The sequence below is a fragment of the Lepisosteus platostomus genome, chromosome 27 (assembly GCF_059453375.1).
Source record: "Lepisosteus platostomus isolate fLepPlt1 chromosome 27, fLepPlt1.hap1, whole genome shotgun sequence".
Lineage (NCBI taxonomy): Eukaryota > Metazoa > Chordata > Actinopteri > Semionotiformes > Lepisosteidae > Lepisosteus > Lepisosteus platostomus.
Window position 1 is genome coordinate 6,590,215 of NC_142637.1, and position 13,947 is coordinate 6,604,161.

At 44.9% G+C, this 13,947-nt stretch overlaps 1 protein-coding gene across 1 annotated transcript in view; it reads left to right on the top strand.

Annotated features, from left to right (window-relative positions):
- fbn3 (fibrillin 3) overlaps positions 1-13,947 on the top strand; it is a 74,457-nt gene that overhangs the window by 47,848 nt on the left and 12,662 nt on the right. Inside the window, exons 27-50 of the mRNA XM_088621669.1 lie at positions 514-639; positions 1,144-1,269; positions 1,630-1,752; positions 2,412-2,537; positions 3,089-3,214; positions 3,399-3,521; positions 4,089-4,211; positions 4,661-4,786; positions 5,804-5,926; positions 6,843-6,965; positions 7,429-7,590; positions 7,691-7,759; positions 8,163-8,288; positions 8,424-8,549; positions 8,700-8,849; positions 9,421-9,492; positions 9,788-9,913; positions 10,056-10,181; positions 10,654-10,779; positions 11,295-11,411; positions 11,576-11,704; positions 11,837-11,956; positions 12,498-12,623; positions 13,445-13,597. Of these exons, the coding sequence (XP_088477795.1) occupies positions 514-639; positions 1,144-1,269; positions 1,630-1,752; positions 2,412-2,537; positions 3,089-3,214; positions 3,399-3,521; positions 4,089-4,211; positions 4,661-4,786; positions 5,804-5,926; positions 6,843-6,965; positions 7,429-7,590; positions 7,691-7,759; positions 8,163-8,288; positions 8,424-8,549; positions 8,700-8,849; positions 9,421-9,492; positions 9,788-9,913; positions 10,056-10,181; positions 10,654-10,779; positions 11,295-11,411; positions 11,576-11,704; positions 11,837-11,956; positions 12,498-12,623; positions 13,445-13,597 (2,973 nt within the window). The remainder of the gene's footprint in view (positions 1-513; positions 640-1,143; positions 1,270-1,629; positions 1,753-2,411; positions 2,538-3,088; positions 3,215-3,398; positions 3,522-4,088; positions 4,212-4,660; positions 4,787-5,803; positions 5,927-6,842; positions 6,966-7,428; positions 7,591-7,690; positions 7,760-8,162; positions 8,289-8,423; positions 8,550-8,699; positions 8,850-9,420; positions 9,493-9,787; positions 9,914-10,055; positions 10,182-10,653; positions 10,780-11,294; positions 11,412-11,575; positions 11,705-11,836; positions 11,957-12,497; positions 12,624-13,444; positions 13,598-13,947) is intronic.

Consider the following 13,947-nt stretch of genomic DNA (forward strand, 5'->3'; position numbering starts at 1 on the left):
TGAGTCAGTCACCTTTTTTAACATGGCAATGCTGATCCAGTTATGCACCTCTGCTTGGGGAGTCCCAGTCACAGCAGGCTTGTGATATTACCCAAGCTCGAACCCGTGACTCTGCCTTAGAGCTCCCCGCAACACGGAGGAGCATGGATCTTTGTAAGCATAACTGTCCACACAAAAGTATAGATATCTTAATTAAAAACACATCTGAAACTTTCCACTCCTTCCTTTACTAAACACGTGCCGATCTGCACTCCACAATTTGCTCATGACTGCAGTTGACTGCAGCCATCGCACAGTCAGCAGTCCCTTCCTGAGGCGACTGCAGACAGATTCGTTGGCAGTAGCGTTTCCAGTTGGGGCAGAGGACATCAGTGTGTGATGTACCACGCACTGGTCAGTGCACCCAGCTGCCATTACGCAAGAAGATGAAATCCTGCGTAGCCGGTCAGCTCTCTCATGCTTTCCCGCTGTGACTACTGTACATGTGTTTATGAACCTCTCTCCTGGTGGCAGACATCGACGAGTGTGAGCGAGACCCCCTGCTCTGTCGCGGTGGGACCTGTATCAACACTGAAGGCAGCTATGAGTGTGACTGTCCCCCCGGCCACACTCTCACCCCTGAGGGCGCAGCCTGTGTGGGTGAGTCACATGGTTCACATGTCACATGGATTTTCTCTAGAAACCTGCATGGATGTCCGCTGTCCATGACCAGGAACAGGTGTATATGAGTTTGTCTGCAGCAAGCGTTGTAGTCACAAAGTCTGAGAATTTGGCACAAAAGTTACTGTACATCTGTATTAGCCTGTAGCCTATATAACAGGTAACCTTGTAACCCTGGCGCTGGTGTTTTTTAAATTTTCCAGTTTCTAAAGGCTCGGAAAACTTGGCTTAAGATTAATTACGGGTAATGTGTTAAGTGATGTCATTTGCAGATCATTAGGAACATCATTCCTCGGCTGTCAAGGATTTGTTTCTGCATTTAATATGGTGACAGTAACAGACTATGAGAATTTTGTTCTGCTTTTTTGTACTGAGGGAATTCCAGTAATTTTGGTATAAATCGTCTAAGAGACACCAATAATCCACTGTGCAGCTGTTCCCTAGCTTCAGTGCTGACCTCTGCACATCTGTTCTCCTTGCCAGATGTGAATGAGTGTGAACTCAGTGACAACCTCTGTCGCAACGGGCGCTGTGTGAACGTTGTGGGCACCTACCAGTGTACTTGTGACACCGGATACCAGGTCACGCCGGACAGGCAAGGCTGTATAGGTATGTGCGGCCACTTACAAAATTGTGGACCTACAGTAGTCCTTAGCCATTTAGATGTATTGTATAAAAATGCTGGGCAGCAGAAAACATAGTACTTGTAGTTGCTGTATGTCTCCAGTGTGACTCCCTAACCTTAAAAAGTATGTTTTTTACTTTTTGTATTATAGTTTTAGAATTTGACACATTTTCTTTATCAGACATCAGGCATGTGTATTTTTATTAAGGATATACATATCCTTCTAGTTCATGCGTTATGGACTATGTGATCTGGAGTGAAGATTTAAAGTAACCTGTATCAGGTGGCAGACACTGTTTTTCTGCTGCAAAAGCACAGGTGTGACCTACTTTGTTCTGTTGCAGATATCGATGAGTGCACCATCATGAACGGAGGCTGTGACACCCAGTGCACCAACTCGGAGGGCAGCTATGAATGTAGCTGTTCCCAGGGCTACGCCCTCATGCCCGACCTGAGGACCTGTGCAGGTGAGACTGGGTATAGAGCAGCATTTACATGCTTTCTCTCACCAGCCGGATTACACCCCCAGACACTTTGGAACCCATAAAAATAAAACAGAAACATGTTACTTGACTCTGAATACTGCTTGTCATCCAGAAGGATTGCAATTTGACCTATTAGGGCTGGGAGGTGGGACGCACTTCGGCTGCTGCTGAAGCTCAACACCCATCTGGGTGAGAGACAGCCCGGGAATATTTAGGAAGGACAGACTAGGAGATGTGGAATTTATCCAGGATGCCCCGGTAACACACCTAATGCCAATGGATCTTTAAAAGCTCGGTTTCTATCTCATCTGGAGGACGGCACTTCTTCTGCACAATGTCACCTGCCATCATACCATAGAAGCACGCTCATAAGAAATGAAAAAGCAATAGTCCATTTTCTCCTTCTGAACTCCTTAGATCACTGGCTGCAGCTATGACATATAGGTACAGTTTAATGTAGAATATATGTTTTTAAGGTTACTTTAAAATTTTGATTACATTTTCCTTTTTCACAAAAAGAAATACGCAAGCTGTCATGACCATTCAATGTCTACTCTTGGCATTTAAAAAATGCTAACTAGCAAATGTTTTGCTAAAACAATCTGGCTTACTTTTAATCCGATTTTCTTCCTCGACGGCAGACATTGATGAGTGTGAGGAGACTCCGGATATCTGTGACGGAGGACAGTGTACAAACATCCCTGGCGAGTATCGCTGTCTCTGCTTCGATGGCTTCATGGCGTCCATGGACATGCGGACCTGTATCGGTGAGACACAGATAGATAATACCATGTTAATACTATATTAATACCAAGTCAGTAATTCCATGTTAATACAATTTCAGTAATACTATGATAATACCAAGTCAATAATGCCATGATAATACCTTGTCAATGATACCATGTTAATACCATTTCAGTAATACAATGATTATGCCATAATAATACCATGTGCGTAATATCATGATATTGCCACGTCAGTAATATCATGATGATACCATGGTAATAATTCCATACTGCACAAAGAGCATGGTATTATTGAAAATCTGAATAATAAAAGAAAGCTACTTCCCGTGGTCAAATGTTCACAAATGTAAGAGCAGATATCAGAAGGCAGTGTGACCCCTCTCTTAGTGATTTTCCTTTTTCTCTTTCCTGTTGTTCCTCCCCTCCCCTCATTTTTAGTCTTAAACACTTGTTTCACAACGTTTTCTAAAGATCACACTTCGATGCACAACTCCTGCTCAAGCGAGGCCAAGCTGACCTCTCTGTTTTTTATTTGTTTTGTTTGTTTGGTTATTCTTCACAAATATGTCCAGATGTCAATGAGTGCGACCTGAACCCCAACATCTGTCTCCATGGAGACTGTGAGAACACCAAGGGCTCCTTCATTTGTCACTGTCAGCTGGGTTACTTTGTGAAGAAGGGTTCCACAGGCTGCACAGGTAAAGCAAAACTTCCAGCTGCTATTTATGGTGTTAATGTACTACCATTATACAGTGAGAGTGACACTCTTTCTCCTCTATACTGATGATAGAGACTGATCAAACAGAGACAGACCCTTTTCAAGAGCAATGAGCATTTGGGCCCTTCATGCAGTATTCTGACTGAATTTTCTTGGGGTTCCAGACATTGATGAATGCGAGATCGGGGCACACAACTGTGACATGCATGCGGCCTGCATCAACGTACCGGGGAGCTTCAAATGTCGCTGCCGAGATGGCTGGGTGGGCGATGGAATCAAGTGCGTGGGTAAGTGTGGGGAAAAGACAGCACCAGGGTCTGAGCTTGTGTAGGTCCCGACAATGGGATCTTTATTCCTTATGAACACAGGGGCGCATTACACAGAGGTCACATCTTACCTGAGCTGTTTCTGTTAGAGGTAGAGGGTGAAATTGAGCTGTGAAGGAGGACTGTGAGACCCAGACAGGGAGCAGAGACAAGCAGATTCCTGGGTGTCAAGACGTTGTCCAGAGAAGGTCAGAGGTCAGGTCAGAGAAGCTAGAAGATGACCAAATATGGGCGTGATCTAATTACCCACCTCGAAAAAATGCAGCTTTAGCATGAATTCAAGTAAACATGAAATGCATATAATTTGTGTATAGTTACTATGTAAAGTAATATCTCTTAAAATCAGGTTTCACAAGTAATTGTGATGGATTACTTCTTAAGTATCATTCCTTAATGCTGTCTCAAAACACTAATCAATCTGGAAAAAAACCTGTGTGTGTTTTTTTGTTATTAATGCTTTAATGGAGTGTCTTCAGTGGCATGTGATGTGCACGGATTCAACTCATCATTGCCTGTGGTGCTTTGCAGACCTGGACGAGTGTGCAACGGAGGAACACAGCTGCAATTCCAACGCTAACTGCGTGAACACGCCTGGCTCCTACCGCTGCACCTGCAAGGAGGGCTTCAACGGCGACGGCTTCTCCTGCTCAGGTGAGCGATTGCAGCGTCCCGAGTTTCTGGAGAGACCCCCGCCAGCAACAAGGGTCAGTTTCTGACCAGGTTTGGGCATCGCTTCCGAACTCCGTTATTTAGGCTGTGGTGGCTTATCCCGGCAGCCATCAAATTATCACCAAAACTGCCCTACTGTACTGCCTACTATAGAAGGTTAAGTAGTATCAGGCTTTTGTTGAATTGACTGTGCTGCCACCTGCTCTTAAATTCATGATCAAGTTGGTCTGCTTTTGCCGGACACTCGGACGTCTTCTGTTAGGTGGGGAGGTGTGTGCGTTCCACATGCATCAGAAGAGCCTCCACAGCCACGGATTTTCATTTCAGCAGGCTCCTTCGTCTTGTAACGCTTGTCTATTTGAAGTGTTGTTAACCGGGATGATTCTGTCCGAACTGACCGATGGCCTGTCTGTCCTCTCCTTGTTGTGCAGACGTGGACGAGTGTGCGGACAACGTCAACCTGTGTGAGAATGGGCAGTGCCTCAACGCCCCTGGAGGGTATCGCTGCGAGTGTGAGATGGGTTTCACGCCCACAGAAGACAGTAAAGCCTGCCAGGGTACGACTGCGTCACCTGTAACGTGAATTCCTTATGTAGCAGCACTCTGAGTCTGTTTGCAACCACATAATACGAATACTGGGCCCTTCTTAGTATTAAATATATTAGATTAAATATAGATGCAAGTTAAGCAATGGGGACAGCATTGTGTAGTTGGTGAGCCTCTGGATTCCTACTTCAAAGGTTGTGGATTCGAGTCCCTGCTTGTAGTCACTGCTGTTGTACCTAGAGGGAGGGACTTCACCCCATTTTTTCTAGCCTCCTCAGCTATATAAATGGGTACCAGCACTGCCAGGGAGTCATCCCTACGACAGACTGGTGACCCATCCTGGGGGGTGCTCTCAAGTCTACCTAACAGTACAGAAAACACGGTGAACTCTGGCCCAGTGATTTGCTGTACTGTATCTCTGGTCTGGACTTTACCTTTTTTTTTACAAGGTATGCAAATTCTGTGTGCATATTGTACAGTATACGGTGTGTGTCGTGGGAGTAAAAGTTTCCATGTATAGTATTAGTATTTCACCTAACATGCAGGTCAGTACAGCAAATCAATTTTACAGCTTAAGTAATTATAGTACATCTGAAGCCACTACTTATCTGTAGACACAGATCTCCTTCATCTTGTGATAGAAATAACAAACTTTTACCACCCAGATTAATGCTCAGTCTGAATCATTTACAATTTTTTAAGGGCATTAGTCTTGGCAGTTATGTCTTTCATGACAGTTATGGATGCTACTGTGTATGATTAATTTAGATGAGCAATGTTAGATAAATTCAGGGAATTAAAACAGCTAAGTCTCTTTAAAAGGTTGTACATTTTTCACCCTTGATTTGATGAATGGCTCTTTTCATTTTCCGTGCAACGGCTTGTTACTTCTTGATGTTTTACAAGGTAAGTGGTTTTCTTTTTTTGGGGGGAAAACAGGTTTTAAAACATCTGATCTATCTGTCCTGTCCGAAGAAGGGTTGGCCGGTGCCATCCGTTCTGAAAATGTCTCTCTCTTCCCCTTCCAGACATTGACGAATGTAACTTCCAGAACATCTGCGTGTTTGGCACCTGTCAGAACTTGCCGGGCATGTTCCGCTGTGTGTGTGATGATGGTTATGAGCTTGACCGCAGCGGGGGCAACTGTACAGGTGAGTGGCCTGATGATGGGTTCTGTGAGTCCCTGAGCAAGGAAGGCAAGGCAATACAGCCAGCAAGCACCTCAAATACTGAACACATTCCATATTAAACATTTGACTTCTGAGCTCCAGGTACCTGTTTGCATCTCCTGTAAACTAAAGGGGAGTACTTAAGGGGAAGGTTTAAATTTAAGTTCGGTTTATTTGTCAAATGCACAAGTGCAAAGAAAGGGGAGAGAAAAGTGAGAAACGAGGATGACTGGTGTCCTAAGTATTACCTCCAGCATACCTGAGACAGTGAGTTGTAATAATGTCCACATTATATCTTGCATTCCTTTGTGAAACAGTGCAATTTGCTTTTATAGTTATGATCAGCATTATTTAGTGTGATATTGGGTGCTTTGAACGTTGTAGTCCATTTTCATCTTGTGCTTGACCCCATTGCTGGCTGATCTCAGAAGGATTATACCATAGCTTTAGCTACTGAACCTGCTATAGCTCTTGTGAGCAATATTGGATTAATATGTTTGTTGCACCAGTGTGTTTCTCTGCATGCCTTCTCTTCATTCTTTCTCTTTTATGTTTTGTGATGTGCATTGTGTATCTCAGAAAGAAGCATCTCGTTCTATAGCGGGGATTGGGTTTAAAAAGATAAAAATATAACAGCTGTTCAGAAGATTAAGGTGCTCATGTCAAAGACGGGGTGGAATTCTCCAGGTTTTAATATGAGTTGCAGCACCATCGCGAAGGAATTGATTGTAATTGTTTTGACAAAACCAAACAACAAAGTATGCATCTTGATAGTTTTACCCACTGTGTTATAGGTTACCCCATTCCCATCAAAAATAGAAATGTCCACCATAACAACTCAATAGTCACTCATCTCACCTGCTTTCTCTCCCACATCCCCTTGTCTGCTGCATTTCAGATGTAAATGAGTGTGCTGATCCAGTCAACTGCATAAACGGACTGTGTGTGAACACACCGGGCAGCTATCTGTGTAACTGTCCTCCAGATTTTGAGCTCAACCCCACCGGTGTGGGCTGTGTGGGTAAGTGTGCCTCCTACTGGAGTCTTTCTGTACTGCACCACTTGGTAGCTTGATCGAAGGGCTTTTCAGGATGCAAGCAGTAATTCATTTCAGGGAGATGATTATTCATTTTTTGAGAGGAGATTAAAAGTTACAGCTTTTGAAAAATGAAGGTTTTTGAATATGAAATACAGTAGTGAGCAGCAGTGAAAAAAACACAATATCACCTTTATTTCCAACATTCATAGCATTAAGTGCTTTCATTGACACTGTCAGATTTCATACTTGAGCAGATTGCATGTTTGGAATTAAAATAAACGGAAGAGAAAGATCAAAGAATGAAGCAGAAAGCAGTAAATGTTTCATAAGTTAATTTATTCTTAACAGGGGCATTACAAATTCAAGAGTAGTAAAACTTGCTGGATGGAATGGATTTTTCTGCCTGAGCCCATCTCACTCTCTCTCGCTGTCTGTCCCTGGACAGATACCCGCGTGGGCAACTGTTTTCTGGACACCCTGGCGCGGGGAGACGGGGGCATATCCTGCAGCGCGGAGATTGGCGTTGGCGTCACAAGGGCGTCCTGCTGCTGTTCGCTAGGGGGGGCCTGGGGGAACCCCTGCGAGCTGTGCCCACCTGTCAACTCCAGTACGTACCGTCGTGGAATTTCTTGTGTTGACTCAACTCTGAGCTCCGCCTCATAAGAAGTCTGGAGGCTGGAGGTAATGAAGTGTTTTCTCTCCTGTAGCGGAGTACAAGACTCTCTGTCCGGGAGGAGAGGGGTTCCGTCCAAATCCCATCACTGTCATCCTAGAAGGTAAGAGAACATGGAGGCTCCTGGTGCTTCTGAAGGCCACCTAACCACAGAGCTCTGGAGGGTTTGTTTGATGGCTGTCTTGAAATATCTTGCAGCACTAGTTTTCATGAAGTGGTAGAAGTGGGTCACAGGGTATCAGTATTGTTCATTAAAAGTATGTATTTAAAATGTGTTTTAGTATATTTTTCTTTTTTATTAGATTTTATTAACTTCCAGTGTACCACACATAGTACTGCCATCTCAACGTAGGACAGCTTCAGTATCCTACTTTCCTTTTTAAGACACCCCGCTATAGAATGATCTGACCTGAATTCAGAGCACATGGGTTGGAGGGAAACGTTGACAATATAGGGTCCCTTTTTCCTGCATGCTGAGCGCAGTCCTCCCTGTGTTTGCGCCACAGATATCGATGAGTGCCAGGAGCTGCCCGGCCTGTGCCAGGGAGGAAACTGCGTCAACACCTTTGGCAGCTTCCAGTGTGAATGCCCGCCTGGGTACTACCTCAACGAAGAGACCCGCATCTGTGAGGGTGAGTGGAAGATCCCAGATGAACTTATTCAAGAACAGGCAAACAGTGCCCTCCTCTACAACACTTTCATAGTTCCAGTCTCTGTTACGATGCCACCTGTAAGCAGAAGTTCAAGATCTAATTGTTTTCTCCCAGATATCGACGAGTGCACAGCCCATATTGGCATCTGTGGCCCTGGCACCTGTTACAACACGTTGGGCAACTACACGTGTGTCTGCCCACCAGAGTACATGCAGGTCAACGGGGGTAACAACTGCATGGGTAAGTGGCCATTATCTTGAGAAATAAATTGAGATGTTTCCTGCCCATCATTTTGGAGTGGCTGATCTAAAAGCATGATGCCAGTGATCAGTGAAACTTATCGTCCCATTTTCGGCAGTCTCACTGGTTTTTTTTTGCTGGTGCTTGCAGACATGAGGAAGAGTGTGTGCTATCGCAACTTCAACGACACCTGCGAGAACGAGCTGTCCTTCAACATGACCAAGAAGATGTGCTGCTGCGCATACAACGTGGGCAAGGCCTGGAACAAGCCCTGCGAGCCCTGCCCGACGCCTGCCACCTGTGAGTCTTCAGCTGTGTGGCCGATTTGTCCCTCATGCCAATCCAGATCTCCAGTCGGTTGGCATACTGAGGCATGCTCAAACTGGAGTTTTTTAATAGAAGTTAAATTCTACTCTTATGGTTGCTCTCTCCAACATAAATACTCGGTAGCTGCCCACTGCAAATTCGGCCAGCGCTGGTATGTCATTAGCCAGGCGACTTAACGCCAAAGTATTAAGTATGCTACCCCTTTATATGAATCAACTAATTTTGTTGTTATTGGAATTTGACTGAACTACAGAACAGCATTTGCTATCGTCAATACAGTAGGATAAATACAGTAACATAAAACAGTTTTCTAAGAATACCAGGGTGTTCCCAAGTATAGAATTAAAACCAAGTAATTGAGCCTCTGAAAAGGCTACAGTCCACTCAAGCGTTAAAAAAAAAGCTCCACAGTGCTTTTGATATTTAGCTGATCAACTGTGTAGGATGTACTTTTCTATAGTTCTGCGGCAGGAAGGATATCTTCACTCTTCACTCTTTTGAAAGTATTGCAGCTTGTGATTTCCTTCTGGTTTATTTTGTCTAGCGGAATACCAGCTTCTGTGTGGAAACCAGGCACCAGGCTTCATCATTGACATTCACACAGGAAAACCCATCGGTAAGATTAACTTACTGTACTCTGATCGGAGGCAGAAAATCCACATCTAGTGCTAGGATTAGATGTAGGATCACTTAAAGTAATGATTATTGTCAGGGTTATTGCAAGGCTTATAAGGGTTACTATATGTTTAGGGTTGGGGCTAGGTTTCAGCAAGTATTTTTAGATTAGTATTTAGCAAAAGATCTAGTTAATTTTTAAGATAGGGAACAATTAAACGTGGTTTATTTTTAAACGGGAATAAGCTCTATAAGAAAAAAAGCCCCATTCCTGAAATGCTGTGATTGTTTTCCAGATATCGACGAATGCCGCGAGATCCCTGGGATTTGTGCCAATGGTGTGTGTATCAACCAGATCGGCAGCTTCCGGTGCGAGTGTCCCATGGGATTCAGCTACAACAACATCCTGCTGATTTGTGAAGGTGCAGATTAATATGGAAACCGTCCAGTCACCTTCGTATGAGCGATGCTTCATTAGAAATAAAATCACAATATGACCGTGTTACTTTTTGAATGCGTTTTTCAAGGCTTCAACCTATCTGCTCCTTTTTTCCTCTGTTTCAGATATTGATGAGTGCAACAGTGGGGAAAACTTGTGCCAGCGTAATGCCAACTGCATCAACATCCCTGGCAGCTATCGCTGTGAATGCTCGCCCGGGTTCAAGCTTTCCCCCAGCGGAGCATGCGTAGGTCAGTGAACTCTTGTTCTTTTATCTTACAGACTACACTGTAGTAAGATCCTGACAGACCATATGGTTGCGCTGAGATTTCCCACTTCCTGGCAGAATAGCTACTTTTCTTACTGCCAAACACAAGACACTTGAGGGCTGCACAGCTTCTTGAAGGGTTATTCTTGCACTGTATGTATTAATTAAGGAGCAATCACTTTATAGCAGATGGTAAATTGCAGATCTGAACATTCCAGGTTATGCGTGCTCATGTAATTTGCTCATGTAACAGATTAATTCTCTCACTTTGAAGAATATTAATCACCTGCTCTAGCCTAAGCATTATACGTTAAAGCTACAGCGAAAGAGGCCCCTTTCTTTCGATGTTCATCCTCTCTAATCACCAAAGTTATATCTGGCCCCTCTTTGCAAGCTTTGTCCAGCAAAAGTCTCACTGGGCTCCACTCACCCCCCCCCATCCTCTTCTTCTGCAGACCGAAACGAGTGTCAGGAGATCCCCAACGTGTGCAGTCACGGAGAGTGTATTGACACGCAGGGCAGCTACCGCTGTCTCTGTCACAACGGCTTCAAGGCGACGGCCGATCAGACCATGTGCATGGGTGAGGAACCAGCCACATGTCCCGCGATCAGCTGAACATGTGTTGTGGGTAGACATGGGGTCATGTAAGAATGTAACATTGACCAACATAATCCTGTAGTTATCGCAACTGTTTGCATCCTTAATTTGTTTTTTCTTTATTCAGGGAAATTACTTCCTCTGGCTCACTGAGAGCGGCTGCTTTTTGCCACTGTATGGACATGCTCTTCATGTTGTTAGCGGTCTGAGTTTATAGAAGGTCATGTTTCATGGAAGAAACTGCACGTGGTGTTTATGTAAGAGTAGTCCCCACTAAATCTGAAATAATCTGAAATAATTGGGAATAAGATCAAGGGATATTTTGTGCACCAGTGGTGTCCTTCCCTTTAAGCAAACAAGTGGCTTTATTCAGGAAGTCAGTTGGAGAAGGCAGTATGGTGATCGTCTATGAGACCCCGCTCGTACACATAAAAGAGACTCATAGATAGAATGTCACCAGACTCATAGATAGGATGTCACCATCCTGTCTCTCCCCAGACATCGACGAGTGCGATCGTCAGCCCTGCGGAAATGGCACCTGTAAGAACACTGTGGGCTCCTACAACTGCCTCTGCTTCCCCGGATTCGAGCTCACCCACAACAATGACTGCATGGGTACGTGCACAGCTCTCTACTCCCAGTTCCTGGAATATGACGCAGTACATAACTTGGTAGGCATGCATGCAGCGCAGAGTCTTCATGAGCCGGGCTCCTCCACTGTGCCGTACGGAACAGTTTCCAGTCTATTGGGAGTCAGCGTGTTGTGTCTTTTGTTACAGATGTGGACGAATGCACGGCGCTGGTGGGCCAGGTGTGTCGGAACGGCCAGTGTGTTAACAGCCAGGGCTCTTTCCAGTGCTTGTGTCAGGAAGGCTACGAGCTCACGCTGGATGGCAAGAACTGTGTCGGTAAGTGGCCTACTGGCTTCAAGCGCCATGGCAAGAAAGCTGTGACCACTGCCTTTCATGTCCATGAGACCGCGGCTCGCAAAGGCCCTGCTAGTGGCAGTGTGTCCTAACCTGCTTCTGCTCTTCCCTCAGATGTCAATGAGTGTATAAGTTTACCTGGGACCTGCTCTCCCGGGACCTGCCAGAACCTGGATGGCTCTTTCCGCTGCATCTGTCCGTCTGGATATTCAGTGCAGAACGACCAGTGTATCGGTAATATAGTAATTTCCTCCTGCCTTTACCAATCATGGCCTCCTATTGTTCCCCATCTGTGAACTGGCTTCATCACTCTGCTCTCCTTCCCACTGAGAGCTGGTGTGGTCAGGAGTGTACTAGTGCACTATGGCTGCCATCACATCATCCATGTGGGGCTGCACACTGCTGGTGGTAGAGGGGAGTCCCCATTACCTGTAAAGCGCTTTGAGTCGAGAGTCCAGAAAAGTGCAGTTTCAGTGTAAGGAATGGTTATTATTAATTAAAAAATAAATTATAATTGCTTACATTTTTTGTACTTTAAATCCCAGAGCCCCCTACGTATAGAATGGGTTTGGATTTTTCCACCACTGAAGTGCAGCATCCACCTGGGTGATGCATGGTAGACCTCATCTACAAAGCCTGTATCTCCTTAACGGTGAACACCAGAGCAGGCTCGCCAGCCCCCAGGGGTGCTCAAAGCCACTCCCCTTCTGGGATCAGTGCAACCAGGCAAAGCTGCTAACACTAACAGCACTGTCCCTTTGCTTGCCTCCCACAGACATCAACGAGTGTGAAGTGGAGCCCAACCTCTGCCTGTTCGGTGAATGCACCAACACCCCAGGCAGCTTCCAGTGCAACTGTCAGCCAGGCTTTGTGCTGTCCGACAATGGGAGGCGCTGCTTTGGTAAGACCACAGCCTTCCTGGGCTGTCGGGGTGATGCTCATTAACCCCCTTCCCACTAATCCAGAATTAAATGGTCTCTTCTTCCTCTAATGAGATTCAGTTTTTTGCTGTTGCTGTAAACATGATATTTAGAAATCTAATATGAAGTCATAATTTGTGAGAGCTGACACTACTCTAAATACTGGCTAAACAATATTCCGGTAAAATCTTTCTGCCTTATTTCTTTGTGCAAACTCAGTGATACGCATTATTTTGTTTTACTTGGACTGGTCTCTTCATTGGAAGTGGCCTGAATGTGTTCTCCTAGTGTACACTGCCAGCTTATTTGTGGACAGCCATGGTACAAGGCAGGGTGGCTGAATTACATAGTTATATTTCTATAAATAATATACTTTAAAGGTGTCAGTGTCTAGAAATGTATAATAAAGTCTAAGTAGCTGTGTATTGCAGTGCTGTTGTAAGTAGCACAATGCATTTTCCATATAATCAATAATAGTAAATGTAAAAAAAAACATCTAGAATACTTGCAGCCATTATTGGATGTGTAAATGGAAATAAGACAAAGTATCTTCTATGTATTTCCAAGCTTTGGGTTCATTTGATTAAAATTCTAGAGTTACATTAATAATGGTGCATACTGGTACATATTTATGGAAGAAATTATATATAAAACCGACACTAACGTAGTTGCAGGGGTGTATTTTGGCTTCTGTGATTAATAGTAGTCTTTCAGAGCAGAGCCTGTCGTCTCCACGCCTGGCTGGCGTGAACCACCGTTGGCACTTCCCTCACTATGCCCCCCTGACCTCTCTTGACCTCAGATACGCGACAGAGTTTCTGCTATACCAGCTTTGAGGGCATGAAGTGCTCCGTGCCCAAAGCCTACAACACGACTAAAACCAAGTGCTGCTGCAGCATGATGCCAGGGGAGGGCTGGGGCGATCCCTGTGAGCTGTGCCCACGCGAGGGAGAAGGTGAGTGCCAACCGAGCATGACCGCATCATCACGCCATTAGTTCTCAACTTTCTGAGCCTGAGACGGCAAGAAAACTCCTGAGCCTGTTGGCTGTTCCAGCTGCCTTAGAGCCCGTGGTGGTTCCCCTTAAACTAAGTTGCAGTATTCTCAATAGTTTTGCCATTGATCCATCCTGTGTCTTTAACTGGCGTACCTGAAAGGATGCTACAATAAAATAGAAACCACTGTCCTAGCTATCTATCATGTAAATACATCGCAGAGGCTCATGTACAGGCGTCCAGCCTCGTAAGGACTTTGAATGAGGACCTTCTTGCGTTTGTAAAAGAATCATGACTCTGCTTTCCTGTTT